Source organism: Bos mutus, chromosome X (genome assembly GCF_027580195.1).
Source record: "Bos mutus isolate GX-2022 chromosome X, NWIPB_WYAK_1.1, whole genome shotgun sequence".
Classification (NCBI taxonomy): Eukaryota; Metazoa; Chordata; class Mammalia; order Artiodactyla; family Bovidae; genus Bos; species Bos mutus.
In genome coordinates, this window is record NC_091646.1 from 127,931,538 (window position 1) to 127,948,661 (window position 17,124).

At 47.3% G+C, this 17,124-nt stretch overlaps 1 protein-coding gene and 1 non-coding gene across 4 annotated transcripts in view; one reads left to right on the forward strand and one right to left on the reverse strand.

Annotated features, from left to right (window-relative positions):
- Nucleotides 1-17,124, forward strand: part of STS (steroid sulfatase) — a 163,923-nt gene that overhangs the window by 140,093 nt on the left and 6,706 nt on the right. For all 3 annotated transcript variants that reach the window (XM_070366315.1, XM_070366317.1, XM_070366316.1), the window contains one exon: nt 8,325-8,446. In XM_070366315.1, coding sequence (XP_070222416.1) covers nt 8,325-8,446 — 122 coding nt within the window. The remainder of the gene's footprint in view (nt 1-8,324; nt 8,447-17,124) is intronic.
- On the reverse strand, nt 1,931-2,002 carry TRNAC-ACA (transfer RNA cysteine (anticodon ACA)). Its single transcript has one exon. It is a non-coding gene; the product is annotated as a tRNA-Cys (tRNA).

Sequence of the window (17,124 nt, forward strand, 5' to 3'; positions counted from 1 at the left end):
TTCACTCAAACTCACGTCCATCGAGTCGGTGATGCCATCCAGCCATCTCATCCTCTGTCATCCCCTTCTCCTCCTGCCCCCAATCCCTCCCAACATCAGAGTCTTTTCCAATGAGTCAACTCTTTGCATCAGGTGGCCAAAGTACTGGAGTTTCAGCTTTAGCATCAGTCCTTCCAAAGAACACCCAGGACTGATCTCCTTTAGAACGGACTGCTTGGATCTCCTTGAGCCCTGCAAATGAAACAGTTCAATGAGCTGTACCTAGTTCAGCTCCGTTTTGCAGAATAAGAGTTGCAGCTCTTCATGTGCATGGAACTCCTTGTGAATGAGCTTGCTTTCTGTTCATATATATCAGAGTGTCAAATGTTTACAAGCAGAGACGTTGCTTTCATGATGCAAGTGACTTTCTGGGCACTTGGGAGTTGCTTTAGTTCGTCAAAGATCTATGTGCTTTCTCCTACAAATGTCTCCTTTCCTATTCTACACTGAAAAAAAAGAATCACTTTGTTTGCAATCTGGCAACAGGTAACTCATAGTGTGCCCCCAAATTAACCTCTTTGTCAGTCCCCCAAGGCTTCCCCTTCTGTTAGGATAACCAAATCCTTCTCAGGCTGAACCATGCAAAGGCAGGTCATGGGAACATCCCCAGGTAGATGATTCCCTGGTTTCAGAGCAGAGAGAGATGGAGCATTCATGGGGAATGACATCACTGTCCCCCTGAAAATTTCCCCAAACTTACCCTTTTCAATTACATGAAAGTCACCCGGGCTTCCCTGGTGGCTCTGTAGTGAAGACTCCATCTGCCAACCTAGGTGTCCATAGGCAGATGAATGGGTAAGGAAGTTGCGGTAGGTATACATGATGGAATATTACTCAACTATGGAAAAGGGTACATTTGAGTCCATTCTAATGAGGTGGATGAACCTGGAGCCTATGACACAGAGTGAAGTGAGTCAGAAAAAGAAAGACAAATACCGTCTATTAACGTACAATATGGAGTCCAGATAGATGGTACCAATGATCCTGTGTACAGAGCAGCAAAAGAGACACAGATGTAAAGAACAGACTTCTAGACTCCGTGGGAGAAGGCGAGGGTGGCATGATTTGAGAGACCAGCATTGAAACATGTGTATTACTATATGTGAAACAGATCATCAGTGCAAGTTCATGCATGAAGCAGGTCACTCAAAGCTGGTGCCCTGGGACAACCTGGAGGAATATGGTGGGGAGGTAGGTGGTTGGGGGGTCGTTCAGGATGGGGGTGACGCCTGTGTACCTGTGGCTGATTCATGTGGATGTATGGGGAAAACCATCACAATATTGTAAGGTGACAATATTGTACATTACAATATTGCAAAGTAAATATCCTCCAGTTAAAACAGATATTTTTTTTTTTAAAAAAAGAATCTGTCTGCAAATGCAGGGGACATGGGTTCAGTCTCTGGTTTGGGAAGATCCTGCCTGGCACAGAGCAACTCAGCCTGAGCACGACCACTGTGGAAGCGTCCAGGCCCTAGATACCGTGCTCCACGGCAAGAGAAGCCCCCGTGATGAGAAGCCCCCGTACTGTAGCTAGAGAGGAGCCCCCAACTCAGGAAAACCCGTGCAGCAAGGAAGACCGGGCACAGCACCCCAAAATTAATCAATTTAATGTTAAAGAAAGAGACAGTCCCCCCAAGCTATTGAATTGGACCTGAAACTTGGCCGTGACACTCCTTGATATTAAACTGTTAATATCCTCGTGGTTGTCAGGGGTCAGGACCCCAGGGGGAGAACCAACTCACTTTCCAAGTTAGTGAAAATGAAAGTGAAATCGCTCAGTTGTGTCTGACTCTTTGCGACCCCATGGACTCTAGCCTACCATGCTCCTTCGTGGAATTTTCCAGGCAAGAGTCCTGGAGTGGGTTGCCATTTCCTTCTCCAGGGGATCTTCCTGACCCAGGGATCGAACCCGGGTCTCCTGCATTGTAGGCAGATGCTTTACCGTCTGAGCCACCCGGGACACAATCTCAGATGAGCACATTTTTCATAAAAGTGAGCAGATGCCAGGAAAGACACATCCAAGTTTGTAGCCGCGCCTGTCCTGCAAACATGCTATGAAAGCTTGAGTTCGTTGACAGAGAAGTCCAATCAGACAATTCCTGTAGAGAACTATGGACGGGCGTTCGTGACATTGTACAGGAGGCGGGGATCAAGACCATCCCCCAGAAAAGGAAATGCAAAAAAGACAAAGTGGTAGTCTGATGACGCCTTACAAAAATAACTGAGAAAAGAAGAGAAGCTAAAGGCAAAGGAGAAAAGAAGAGATATATCCATCTGAATGCAGAGTTCCAAAGAATAGCAAGAAGAGATAAGAAAGCCTTCTTCAATGATCAATGAAGAAAAAAAAATAGAGGAAAACAATAGAATGGGAACGACTAGAGATCTCTTCAAGAAAATTAGAGATACCAAGGGAACATTTCATGCAAAAATGGGCTCAATAAAGGACAGAAATGGTATGGACCTAACAGAAACAGAAGATATTAAGAAGAGGTGGTAACAATACACAGAAGAACTATATAAAAAAAATCTTCATGACCCAGATAACCACAATGGTGTGATCACTCATCTAGAGCCAGACATTCTGGAATGTGAAGTCAAGTGGGCCTTAGGAAGCATCACTATGAACAAGGCTAGTGGAGATGATGGAATTCCAGTTGAGCTATTTCAAATCCTGAAAGATGACGCTGTGAAAGTGCTGCACTCAGTATACGAGCAAATTTGGAAAACTCAGCAGTGGTCACAGGACTGGAAAAGGTCAGTTTCATTCCAATCCCAAAGAAAGACAATGCCAAAGAACGCTCAAACTACTGCACAATTGCACTCATCTCCCACGCTAGTAAAGTGATGCTCAAATTCTCCAAGCGAGACTTCAATAGTATGTGAACCATGAACTTCCAAATGTTCAAGCTGGATTTAGAAAAGGCAGAGGAACCAGAAATCAAATTGCCAACATCCGTTGGATCCCCATAAAAGCAAGAGAGTTCCAGAAAAACATCTATTTCTGCTTTATTGACTACACTAAAGCCTTACGCCAATTGATGCTTTTGAACTGTGGTATTGGAGAAGACTCTTGGACTGCAAGGAGATCCAACCAGTCCATCCTAAAGGAAATCAATCCTGCATATTCATTGGAAGGACTGATGCTGAAGCTGACTCCAATACTTTGGCCACCTGATGTGACGAACTGACTCATTTTAAAAGACCCCCTGATGCTGGGAAAGATTAAAGGCAGGAAGAGAAGGGGATGACAGAGGATGAGATGGTTGGATGGCCTCACCGATTCAATGGACCTGAGTTTGGGTAAACTCTGGGAGTTGCTGATGGACAGTGAGGCCTGGTGTGCTGCAGTCCATGAGGTCACAAAGAGTCAGATGACTGAGTGACTGAACTGAACTGAATAGAGTTGCGATGCTGTGTGTGATTTTGAGAGTGTACGGGCCACTCTGCCACAAAATGTGATGTTGTAGGAACATTTCCATTCCAGCCATCCCAACTGTTTTGATAGCTCAGACACTGTTTAAAAGTTTAGCTCAGTAGAATCACTTTCCATTTTTCATGGCAGAAATGAGCCTTTTTTTGACAAGCCATATTTCTGCAGCACTGTTCAGCGGTGGTTTCCATCACCGCGTGATTTATTACTGCTTCCAGGAAAGAGCACGTTAGATGCAGGATATAAAAAAATATTAAAAATGAGACCTCTCTCTGCATTGCAAGGAAAAAGAAGGTTGCAAAACAGACATTGCTTCTCTCCTTAAAAAAAAAAAAGACTTAAATATTTTGCTTGGAAGTAAGAAAGGAAGTTTCTGAGACTTGGAGATTTCTTTTATCATTAAGTCCCCCTTTGTAGGATCAAGGCCCAGTTTAGTCATGAGATACTGATCTTAAGAAAATGGTTCTAATTCCTGTGTTGTTAAGTGCTGAGTTTTGTGGGTATACGACGAAACAAAGCTTCCAGAAACAGAGGTGGAATAATGCTATTTATTCTTTATTATTATCTCTAGGTCCGCTCGGGTGGAACCTAGAGATGCTCATACTGAGTGAGACAAGTCAGACAGAGAAGGAGAAATATCGCATGGCATGCCTTATATGTGGAATGTATTATAGAAAGGAATGACACAAATGAATTTCTTTAACAAAACAGAAACAGATTCACAGACATAGCTTATGGTTGCCTGAGGGAAGGGACAGTTAGGGAGTCTGGGATGGACATGGACACACTGCCGTATTTAACAGGGAGAACCAGCAAGGACCTGCTGGACAGCACAGGGAACTCTGCTCAATCCTCTGTAATAACCTTATGGTCACCAGGGGGAAGGATGGGGGAAGGGATAGTCAGGGAGTCTGGGATGGACCTGGACACACTGCTGTATTTAACATGGAGAACCAGCAAGGACCTGCTGGACAGCACAGGGAACTCTGCTTGATGTCACGTGGTGGCATGGATGGGAGAAGGGATGTTTGGGGGAGAAGGGATACATGTACACGTGTGGCTGAGTGCCCTCAGTATTCACCTGCAAACTATCACAGCATTGTTCACTGACTATACTGCAATATAAAAATAAAAAAATTTTTTGTAAGAGAATAAAATGAAAAAGCGAGGTAATGAAAAATGAAAAAGAGAGATTGATTGGGGGAAAAGGAGATCCGTTGCCAGTCTTGAACCTTCATGGAAAGGCCTTACCTCCACGTGGACAAAAACGTGATAGAGGGAGCTGGGGTCCATCTCAACCTCAGAATTCTTAGCCCAGAATTTTTCATGCTCCAGTCCTCCTCTCTGCTCCTTTCTCCTCATCCCTTGCTTCATTTCCACCTCTTTAGGATCTCGTGGTCTTAAGCATGGGCTTCCGCCATGGCTCAGCTGGTAAAGAATCCGCCTGCAACGCGGGAGACCTGGGTTTGATCCCTGGGTTGGGCAGATCCCCTGGAGAAGGGAACAGCCACCCACTCCAGGGTTCTGGCCTGGAGAATCCCATGGATACAGTCCATGGGGTCGAAAAGAGTCAGGCACGACTGAGCCACTTTCGCTTTCGGTCTTAAGGACTGAGTCTTTGTGGAAATTTCACAACACCTGCCATTTCAGCATAGAAAGGGTATTCAGAGCACACACTGCTTTTCGATAGAATTGTCCGTCTACCCGGTTCCTCTCGTGGCAAATAGCAAGCAGGCTTTGAAAGCGAGCCAATTCTGTCTTTTGTTCTTATTTTTAACTTAGCGGTAATGGAGTATTTTCAGTTCTGTGGACTTTGGCAGAGCGCGTGGCGGATCATGCAGGGTGGGTGCCAGACAGGCACTCAGCAGCAAGGCTGTAATTACTTTATGAGGGTTTTAGTGACACCAAAAGGCACCACCAAAAAAAGAAAGAAAGGAAGAAAAGCCTGAGGGACATTGGGCCTCTCAAGAGTGCTCACCCGAATTATATGAGCAAGTAAGGATGACCCGCTATGCAAGGCAGCTAGAGAGACACAGATGTAAAGAACAGACTTTTGGATTCAGTGGGAGAAGGCGAGGAGGGTGGGATGATCTGAGAGAATAGCATTGAAACATGTATATTACCATATGTGAAATAGATGACTAGGGCAATGCATGATTGGGCATGCATGCCCAATGACTTCGATGCATGAAGCAGGGCACTCAAAGCTGGTGCTCTGGGACAACGCTGAGGAATGAGATGGGGAGGGAGGTGGGAGGGAGGCTTAGGATGGGGGACACGTGTCCACCTGTGGCTGACTCATGTCAACGTATGGCAAAATCCACCACAATATGGTAAAGTAATTAGCCTCCGATTAAAATAAATAATTTTTTTTAAGTTCCAGTTTCTCATAGTAGGAAAGGATGGACATAGAGTGTTGGGTTTTTTTTTTTTTTTTTTAAACTTTTGTTGGAATGTAGTTCATTTACAGTGTGGTGTTAGTTTTCTGCTGTGCAGCAAAGTGGTTCGTTTATACATGTGCTGTGTGCTCAGTCGCTTCAGTCCTGTCAACTCTTTGCGACCCCATGGACTGCAGCCCGCCAGGCTCCTCTGTCCATGGGATTTTCCAAGGCAAGAATGTCGGAGTGGGTTGCCGTTTCCTCCTCCAGGGGATCTTCGGACCCAGGGATCGAACCTGAGTCTCCCATGTCTCCTGCATTTCAGGCGGATTCATTACCACGGAGGCATCAGTATGATCTATTCTTTTTCAGATTCTTTTCCCATATAGATTATGACAGGGTACTGAGTAGAGTCCCCTGTGCTATACCGTACGTCCTTATTAGTATCTGTTGAATATATGGCTTTCCTGGTAGCTCAGTTGGTTAAGAATCTACCTGCAATGCAGGAGACCCCGGTTCGATTCCTGAGTGGGGAAGATCCGCTGGAGAAGGGATAGGCTAATCACTCCAGTGTTCTTGGGCTTCACTGGTGGCTCAGCTGGTAAAAAATCTACCTGCAATGTGGGAGACCTGGGTTCGATCCCTGGGTCAGGAAGAGCCCCCGGAGAAGGGAAAGGCTACCGACTCCAGTATTCTGGCCTGGGGAATTCCACGGACTATGCAGTCGCAAAGAGCCAGAGACGACTGAGCGACTTTCACTCTCTTTCACTTTTGTATATGGTACTGTGTATCGTCAATACTAGGCTTCCAATGGATCCCTCCCCCGTTTCCCCTCTTTGGTAGCTATAGATTTGTTTTCTACATTTGTGACTCTGTTTCTGCTTTGTAGGTAAGTTCATTTACGCCTTTTTTTTTTTTTTAGATTCCACGTATAAGCATTATCATTATGATGTTTGTCTTGGGAGTGTTTTTAATCAGAGAAAGAAAACCCTCAAATTCAACAATCTCACTCTTTGCCGGTGTCTTTCTGCCCCAGGTCTCAGAGGCAGTGGCCTCAGAGCGTCAATGCCTTCAATTTCTCCAGTGGGTGTTAATGTATGTTTCCCTCAAAACAAAAGTTTAGACTTTTTTTTTTTTTTCCTTTACTTAACCTCCAAAAGGGACTTCCCACATGGCTCAGTGGTAAAGAATCTGCCAGCCAGTGCAGGAGACATAGGTTTGAGACCTGGGTCGGGAAGATCCCCTGGAGTAGGAAGTGGAAACCCACTCTGGTATTGTTGCCTGGGAGATCCCATGGACAGAGGAGCCTGGTGGGCTGCATTTCATGGGGTCGCAAAGAGTCGGACACGACCTAGCGACTAAACGACAAACTTCCAAACAGTCTTATTTTGCTCATCACTTGTTGTATTACAGTTATCCCTTGCCATCTGGAAACTTGCGCCTTTCGGTATAACCATTGAAGAGATATGTTTACCTTTGAGAGCATAAACATGCCTGCCACATGTGTGTGTGGTATGTAAATGTGTCTAAGTATATTTTCATCCTCGGGCATTTGATATCATCATCATCATCATTTGCAAATCACTTCGTTGGGACTTAGAACTTTGTTTTCATTGAAGTCTATCCAGTCTAAGTGGCCCCATGCTACTATATATGTTATCTTTTTCTTAAAGGCAGATTGTCAGAGATTCTTGTTTTCAACAGACCTGGAGTTTGTGAATAAAGCTGCCAAGGCAATAAGCAGAAAAGTGGGTGCAGAACCAGCAGAAGGTCATCCCACCCCCTTCTTCCCCTCCTGTGTCCGCAAGTCGGTTCTCTAGTTCTGCACCTCTGTTTCCTCTTTGCAAATGGGTTCATCAGCACCATCCTTCTCCATTCCATATGTCTGCCTTCATAGACAGTATTTGTTTCCCTCTTTGTGACTTACTTCACTGTGTATGACAGACACTGGGTCCGTCCACATCTCTATAAATGAGGCAGCTTTGTTCTTTTTCATGGCTGAGTAGTATTCCTCAGTATACATGCGGCACATCGTCTTTATCAGTTCATCTGTCGGTGGACATCTGGGTTGCTTGCATGTCCTGGCTGTTGTAAATAGGGCTGTGGTGAACACTGGAGTGTCTGTGTCTTTTTGAATTAGGGTTGTTTTTTTTTCGGGGTATATGCCCATGAGTGGGTCCACCCCACGGACGTGTGACACTGATGACATTGGGCGAATCACTCCATGTCTCCGTATCACGGTCCCAACTCACACTCTCGCTTTGAGGATGAAATGAGTCCATGTGTGAGCAGAGTGGACCTGCCTCCCTACGTGGCATACAGTGCCCGGCGACGGTCAGTCAGCATTCCTTGCTGAACGACCACCTTGTAGCCCCATCACGCCTTCGTGTACTGAAGGATAACTCAGACAAGCAGGGTGTCTGAGCCCCCTGGCAGACCTGGCCACCTGACGTCCCACCTGCTTCGTCCCCCAGGGTCATCGACGGCCGGGACCTGATGCCCTTGCTTCGGGTGCGGACCCGGCGATCGGGGCACGAGTTTCTTTTCCACTACTGCAACTCCTATCTGAACGCCGTGCGCTGGCACCCACCCAACAGTGAGTAGACGCGTCTCTCCTCTTGGGTGTCTTGCCCCACCTCGCTCTGAGGGCTGCGTGCCATCAGGGAGGGGCAGGGGAAGAGAATAACACCGCAAGCCGGCATTGCTCTCGCGAGATGCACCCTTCCCCCCCGCAAAGAAGCTGGGTTTGATTTCTCCTTCCTCCTGTTCCTACTCTCTTCTCTTGAGCCTGCTGGTTACCCCGGTTGTCTCGGCAGACCAGGGCAGTCGCCCAGCTCTATGCCAGTGCTTGCTGGCTCCTTCCTCCTGGGGAGGCAGAGGACGTGCCAGGTGGTCGGCAGGTTCTGAAGCTACTTCCTTCCCGCTCCGCCAGCCACCCAGCTGCGTTTCCTGGTCCCACCTTCCGTCTGAGTTTCTGCCCAAGAGCCCCTCTGCTCTGGCATGGCTTGTCTCTGTTTGCGGTTCCCTCTCCTTGGAACGACTTTCTTTTCCTTCCTGGTTAATGCTTACCCACCTCCCACGATGCCCCTCAAATGCCATCTCCCCTGCCTGTGGTCTTCTAGCTTTGCATTGGTACTGGATGGCTTTCAGATGTCTACCTGACCTTGTACCCTGAGCCTCAAAGGTGGCGGGTCGTCACCCAGCGATCTGTGCGTCTGTGTGGTCACAGATTCTCTGTGTGTGTCTGCTGGCCGTAGATGTTTAAGACCAGGCTCTGATGCGTTGATGTCATCGTGGTTCGCAGTCCCAGTGTATTTTACATCTGTGTCAGTGACAAGACGTACTCAATACTCTGGCTCTGCCAACAGCAGATATAAGAGTGCATTTCCTTTTATTAAAAATTTTTCTTTATTCAGGTATGTGTTTTTGGTTGCACTGGGTCTCTGTGGCTTTGCGGAGGCTTTCTCTAGTTTTGGCGAGCAGGGGCCGCTCTCTGCTCGCAGTTCGCAGGCTTCTTATTGCGGTGGGTTCTCTTGTTGCAGGGCACCAGCTCTAGGGCACTCGGGCTTCAGTGGTTGCGGCCCCTGGGCTCAATAATTGTGGCTCCTTGGCTCTTGAGCACAGGTTCAGTAGTTGAGGCACACAGGTTCAGTTGTTCCACGGCAAGTGGGATCTTCCTGGACCAGGGATGAAACCTGCATCTCCTGCATGGCCAGGCAGATTCTTAACCACCGAACCACCACACACGGCCCAACGGCTGCATGTCTAACGAGCCTAAAGGACCAAGTGGAATCAAGTGATTATCATACGTGTAGCGATAGTCCCACATCTGGTTTTCATAATGTAAACGTTAAATTACAGTACAAGGAGATCCAACCAGTCCATCCTAAACGGAATCGGTCCTGAAGAGTCATTGGAAGGACTGATGCTGAAGCTGAAGCTCCAATACTTTGGACGTGTGATGCAAATAACTGACTCTTTAGAAAAGACCCTGATGCTGGGAAAGATTGAAGGCGGGAGGAGAAGGGGACGACAGAGGATGAAATGGTTGGATGGCATCACTGACTCAATGGACATGAGTTTGGTAAACTCCAGGAATTGGTGATGGACAGGGAGGCCTGGCGTGCTGCAGTCCATGGGGTCACAAAGAGTTGGACACGACTGAGCGACTGAACCAACACCATCACATCACTGAGATGCCTAGGCGTCTGTAGGAACCCAGCACCTATTATACCCCTACTGTATATCTTACAGATGGACGCTGATGTTAGACTCTCAGTTACCTCTTGAGAGAGGGAATGAAGCTGTCCTTTTCTGTAGCATGTTCTGGGTTCTGCTCCCAGAGGCGAGATTCTCCCAGAGCATCTGGTCACCACGCCACCAGCTGGTGGCTCATTCTTAAATTCAGGGGATGCTCATAATGGATTTCAGTGCATTCCTGACCCCATCCTCGTCACCCAGCCGAGTTACCCAAGACAGCATTTAAAGAGCAGCTGCTCCGTTATTTTTCAAGTGGAAGATTGTGATCCTTCCTTTGTCCACAGAAATCAGACCAGGTTTACCCTTGGAAGTTTTATACTTTAAATCTGGAAGAGCGCCCTGAGATAACTTCTGGAAGATTTTACATTTTAAATCTGTATGACTTCCTTCTGATAACTTCCGGAAGATGAATGTAGCAAAATCGCACGCTCACAATTCTGGGCTTGGAAGGACCCTATTTACCTATCTCATCCACGTGTCCATCACTCCTAACGTCCGTAGCATGCTGTCTGTTTTTTTAGGTTAATTGGCAGCATTTTGGGGGGAGGAAAAACGGCAACCTACTCCAATATTCTTGCCTGGGAAATCCCACGGACAGAGGAGCCTGGTGAGCTGCAGTCCATGGGGTCGCTGTGACTTGGTGAGTAAACAGCTGGCAGCGTTTAAATCTGAGTCATTTCAGTTCAGTCACTCACTTGTGTCCAGCTCTTTGCGACCCCATGGACTGCAGCATGCCAGGCCTCCCTGTCCATCACCATCTCTTGGAGTTTCCTCAAACTCATGTCCATTGAGTCGGTGATGCCATCCAACCATCTCTTTTAAATCTGAGCCGTCTCATAAAGGAGACATGTGGTCCTCCCCATCTGTATTTTTTTAGCTTTTTATTTTATATTGACGTATACTTGAGGAACAGTGTTACCTCAGTTTCCTGTATACAGCGCCGTGATTTAGTGATACACATACACACACCTGTTCCTTTTCACGTGCTTTTCCCGTGTAGCTTGCTGCGTAATACTGAGCAGAGTTGTCCGTGCTATACAGTAGGTCCTTGTCGGTTATGCGTCTTAAACGTAGCAGTGTGTCCACGTTCCCGCTTCCTTTTATCCTGAGCCTGAAAGAACCAAGTTTCCAGGGCTCTTGGCTGTTTAAAGACGTCCTGAACCTTGCCGAATAGCATTTAAGTAAAGCCAGCCGCCTCCACTTACAGGGGCCGGAAGGAACATGTTGGATCAGGGGCTGGGGAAACACAGTTATGTGGAGAAATAAACAGGAAGGGGCAGAAAATAGGGGTGAGTGAGAAAAAGCAGACCCAGATGCTGAGAGGCAGCAGGCCGGGGATCAAATTTGCTGCTGAGACAGACACAAGGACATTTCCTCTTAAGCAGCTCATTGCCGTCTTCTGCCTCGAGCGAGCAACAGAGGAGGGAAAATGACAGTCTTTCAATGCCGGAATCATCCATCTAGTCAACGGGTCTGAGGAAACCATGGGTTTCTCTTTCTTAATTAGTCATCTTGTCTCCTTTGGAGATCGTGCCCTGAAACTCAGGCTCGGTGGTGGCCGCTGTGGCTGTCCCTCGTGGCTCCCTGCAGCTGTTTGCTCAGTATCTTTGTCTGCTCATTTGTTCTACACGTATTTATTGAGCATCTACTGCGTGGCGCCTGCTGGACTGGACACCTGTCGGTGGGCAAAACATACTGAGTTCTCTGCCCGGGAGTTGCTTGCCTCTTAGGTCACGGGGGAGCTGCAGGCTGGGCACACCCCCGGGAATGCAGAGTTGTTTCAGGAGGTGTCCCTTGCCCGTGAGGATTACTACTCTTGCATGAGTCCTAGTTGGAAGAGGCGGCCCTGCGTTTAGATTACTAGCACTACATGAATGGGTTACTGGTACTGCATGAGTACTAGCTGGAAGAGATGGCTTAGATCTTCTCGTAATCGAAAGTGGAGTCTGGCTGCTGGAGAGGGCAGGGTGGTGGGAAGGAAGAGTTTGCTTTATTTGGGATGCTCTCAGCCAGGGGCCGTTGGCGGGGGGACATCTGTCCAAAGGCTGACTCCCTGACAGTCAGAATGTGAAAGCTTTTATAGACAGAGGGAGGGAGGTTCCTTGCAGAAACAGCACAGTCAGCCCTGACGGTCATCTTGAACTGACTGTCAGTGGTCTGATCAGGATCATCTTGATTCTTTTAGGTACAGTTCAACTTTCAGTCTCACTACCGCCAGTGGTGCTAGCAGTAAGGAACCCACCTGCCCATGCAGGACACGATCCTTAGATGGGGACAATCCCCTGGAGGAGGGTATGGCAACCCACTCCAGGATTCTTGCCTGGAGAATTCCAGCGACAGAGAAGTTTGGAGGGCTGTAGTCCATGGCGTCGCCAAGGGTCAGATAGGACTGAGATGACTTAGCGGAGCAGAGCAGTCTCTTCAGTCCCAGGGTTGATTGGTTTCCATTTCTTTGAGGCCAGTTCTGGGAATTAGTGCAGCTTAGATCATGGCTACGGTCTGGCTGTCATGGAGTTAACGTCTTCCCCCTGGTGGGGGTTTCACTATTTATAAAGCGGCTCGTGAGACCTGGCTCAGAGAATTATCTATATAGCCTTTGGTGCTAAGTCACTGCAGTCATGTCCAACTCTTTGCAACCCCATGGACTGTAGCCCACCAGGCTCCCTCATCGCTGGGATTCTCCAGGCAAGAACACTGGAGTGGATTGTCATTTCCTTCTCCAATGCATGAAAGTGAAAAGTGACAGTGAAGTCACTCAGTCATGTCCGACTCTTTGAAACTCCATGGACTGCAGCCCTCCAAGCTCCTCTGTGCATGAGATTCTCCAAGCAAGAATCCTAGAGTGGGTTGCCATTCCCTTCTCCACAAAGCCTTTGAGCTTTCCTTGAATTTGCTTGAACTCTGACTAAACGTATTCTTTGGCTCAAGGCTTTTCACAGACAAAAGGCGAGCTGAGGACCTTAAGGTCCCGCTCTGTTTTCGCTTCTGGATCTATATCGGCAGGAGACTGTGGGTCAGCATAGAACTTAAAGCAGTCTAGTTGGAGGACATCACTTGGATCATCTCAGATCTAAGTTGGTAGGAGACTGTGGACAATTCACAGACGGTGAACTACTACTGTTTAGAAGAGATGGGATTGTATCATCTGAGATCTATGCTCGTAGGAGACTGTGGTCATCACCACCTGGGGGACGCTTTCCGTAATTCTTAAAGGCAATGGTATTGCCACCTTGAGCGCCAAAGTATCTTGAACTCCAGATACTTGGTTAGAAAAGAAGAGAGACATTTAGGCTCAGGGTTTGTAAATGTAGCGCGAGGGCAGCAGTGAGCCAGAGCCAGCTCCTGACGGCTGAGGAATCTCAGCAGCTTGTGGGGAACACGTTCCTACCTGGAAGTCAGCCTTGTGGGGAGCGTCTATACCATGGCAACTGGCAGACACAGCAGATGTCGACCGTGTTCCTCGCTCAGAGAAGCTAGAGCTTTCCAGCAGGACACTGGTACCTGTCTACTAGAATGGAGTGGCAGCATTTGGGAGATCCAACTCGTGTTTGTCTTGATGAGGTTAGATGCATAGATTTCCCTGGTGGCTCAGTGAAGAATCCACCTATAAAGCAGGAGACCCAGGTTCTATTCCTGGGTCGGGAAGACCCCCCTGGAGAAGGGAATGGCAACCCACTCCAGTGTTCTTTCCTGGAGAATCCCATGGACAGAGAAGCCTGATGGGCTGCATACAGTCCATGGGGTCACAAAGAATTGGACATGACTGAGCAATTGATGCTTTTACTACCTATTACAATTCCAGACTTGTTAAATACTCATTTTTTCCAAAATATTACAGCCAGAATGCTGTTTCTACTCTTTTAAAACATGAATCCCTTTCAGCTTTTATATACAATGTATTCTCCATAATCATTGAATATTGGGGCCAGAATGCTGTTTCTACTCTTAAAATATGAATCCCTTTTGGCTTTTATATACAGTGTCTTCTCTATAATAATTGAACAATTCTGTAATTTTAATGATTCTGTAACTTGGTTGTCTCAGCACATTGAGGTGATGAGAAGTCTTCATTTATTTTTTTCCCTAAGAGTGAGCACTGGTTTTAAAAATGATCACGTACATAGGCTTCCCTGGTGGCTCAGACAGTAAAGAACCTGCCTGCGATGCGGGAGACCCGGGTTCGACCCCTGGGTCAGAAAGATGCCCCTGGAGAAGGAAATAGCAACCGGCTCTAGTATTCTTGCCTGGAAAATCCCACGGTCAGAGGAACCTGGCGGGCTACAGTCCACGGGGTCGAAAAGAGTCAGACACGACTGAGCTACTGACTCTTTCACTACCTTACAATTCCAGACTTGTTAAAAACTCATTTTTCCGAAACATTAGAGCCAGAACGCTGTCTGCTCTCTTAAAACATGAATCCCTTTCAGCTTTTATGTACAGTGTCTTCTCTATAATTAAATAATTCTATAATTCTAATGATTCTGTAATTTAGTTGTCTCAGCACATTGAGCGGCTTAAGTTTATCATCATCTGAGATCATTATTGCCATTACATTTTAGGAGAACTCATGAAAGCATTATTAGAACACGGATAACTTTGGTTACGTGATGATGGGAATTTTGAGCTTAAATTTCCTGTTCAGCATGTATTCAAAAAGTGTGGCTTTGAGTTTTGACTTAGGTATCCATGTTAGTAAAAAGTCAATGTAATGGCAACTGGATTTTATGGTCAAATGTGTCTTGAAAGACTGGTAGATGATTTTGGCTCTGGTATTTTGGTACAGAGTTTTGAGAAGATAAACATAAGTCTATAAAGTAACTGCTGCAGCTGAGTTGTGTCTGACTCTTTGCGACCCCATGGACTGCATCACGCCAGGTCTCCCTGTCCATCACCATCTCCCAGAGCTTGCTCAAACCCATGTCCATCGAGTCGGTGATGCCATCCAACCATCTCATCCTCTGTCGCCCCCTTCTCCTTTGCCCTCAGTTTTTCTCAGCATCAGAGTCTTTTCCAATGAGTTGGCTCTTCACTTTAGGTGTTGGAGCTTCATCTTCAGCAACAGTCCTTCCAATGAATGATTAGAATAATCAAAGCAATGAAGAGCAATGGTTAAAGGCAAAGAAACAGATCCAAGGAGGAACCGAAATCCGCCCTTCCCTGTAACGCGTTCGGTAGATGACATCAAGATTACTGAGGGGGGTCAGCTGAGGGTCCCAGGGGACGGTATGGGTGACTCAGAGCAGGGGGAAACAGAGCAGTCTTTGAAATGCTTCTTGTTTTTCTTTTTAAAAAAGATAATTTTATTTTCTTTATTTTTGTCCGTGCTGGGTCTTCTTTGCTGCGCGGGCTACTCTCTTGTTTTGGTGCCTGCTTTTATCTCATGGAGCACAGGCTCTTGGGTGTGTGAGCATCACTAGCTACAGCACGTGGCCTCAGAAGTTGAGGCTACCAGCCTTGGTTGCCCCAAGGCACGAGGGAATCTTCACAAATCAGGGATCCAACCTATGTCCCCGGCCTTGGCAGGTGCACTCTTTACCACTGAGCCACCAGGGAAGTCCCTGCAATACCTCTCGAAGCACCCCAAGGTGGCAGTTTGTGGTGGGAAACGCTGCTAAGACCAAAAACCCCAAATGACTATATTTGGTTGTTATGATATATACACGGAGTCCCCCATGCATACAGAATTAATCTTGCCAAGACAAGCAGTTAAACCACATTCATCAAGGGCCATCAAAATCTGAGTGATAAATTAAGAGTCGGTGTGTGGAAGCCCTTTAAATTTTGTTGTTCATGTTCTTGAAGAATCCTGAAGATGGCGGGGATGAGAAAAAGTGTCTTAAGACTTGTATTGCAGTGGCAACAGGTTGAAGAACAGCTGGAAAGCAGTGGCCTCGTCTTAGACTGCTGGCAGCTTTACATTCAAAGGCGGGCTCCCCTGGTGGCTCAGAAGGTAAAGAGTCTGCCTGCAATGCAGGAGACCTGGGTTCGATCCCTGGGTCGGGGAAGATCCACTAGAGAAGGGAATGGCAACCCACTCCCGTATCCTTGGCTGGAGAATTCCATGGACAGAGGAGCCTGGCGGGCTACAGTCCGTGGGGTCGAAAAAGACACAACTGAGCAGCTACACAACAGCAAATCAGAAAAGGAGACGAGAGCCTGAGAGGTTAACAGCCATGCCCAGCATCCCACAGCTAGGAGATCGCATAGCTAGGGTTGGAACCCACCCTGTCAGAGCCAATAGAGGGGGCGGGAGAGTTCAAGCAGATTGTACTCAATGAGCCACCAAGACAAGACACCATTTCAAGCTCAGAATAAGGGATGTATCCCTAGGAGGCTTGTCATGGGTCTAGACCCACAAGAATCCTTGCATAAAGGGGGATGTGATTTGCAAAGCAGACTGGCATCTGTTGGGAGGGATTAAGCATCTTTTATCTGCAGAATGTTCTTCTGATGCCTCTGTGGACAGCCCAGTGGGCTTTGCATCGTCCCCCTTGTTTGTTCTTGGGGCCCCCGAGTGCTCATTCTGGAGGCTTGTCTGCCAGGGGACCTCAGAACCCTTTCTTGTGGCCAAGTCCCTGAAAGCTATCAAGATCACAACAGTGGTACCTGTCCTGGGCTTCACACGCCCCTCAGAGCCCCAGCGAATCTCAGGGCACCGTCGCTTATCTGAAGCTTGGAAAGGGTTGAATTCGGGGTCCAGCTCAGGAGTCAGGCTGTTCTCATTTAAATTCTATTTGCCACTTTGTCAAAGGACTGGAAGCTTTCTTTTCTTGTGAATGAAAAGAAAGTGAGTCACTTTTTTTTTTTAACCTGTGAAAGTGTTAGTCACTCCTGTCGTGTCTGATGCTTTTCGACCCTGCAGACTGTAGCCCTCCAGGCTCCTCTGTCCATTGGATTCTCCAGGCAAGAATACTGGAGTGGGTTGCCATTTCCTTCTCCAAGGGATCTTCCCCACCCAGGGATCGAACCCAGGTCTCCCTCACTGCAGGCAGATTCTTTACCGTCTGAGCTACC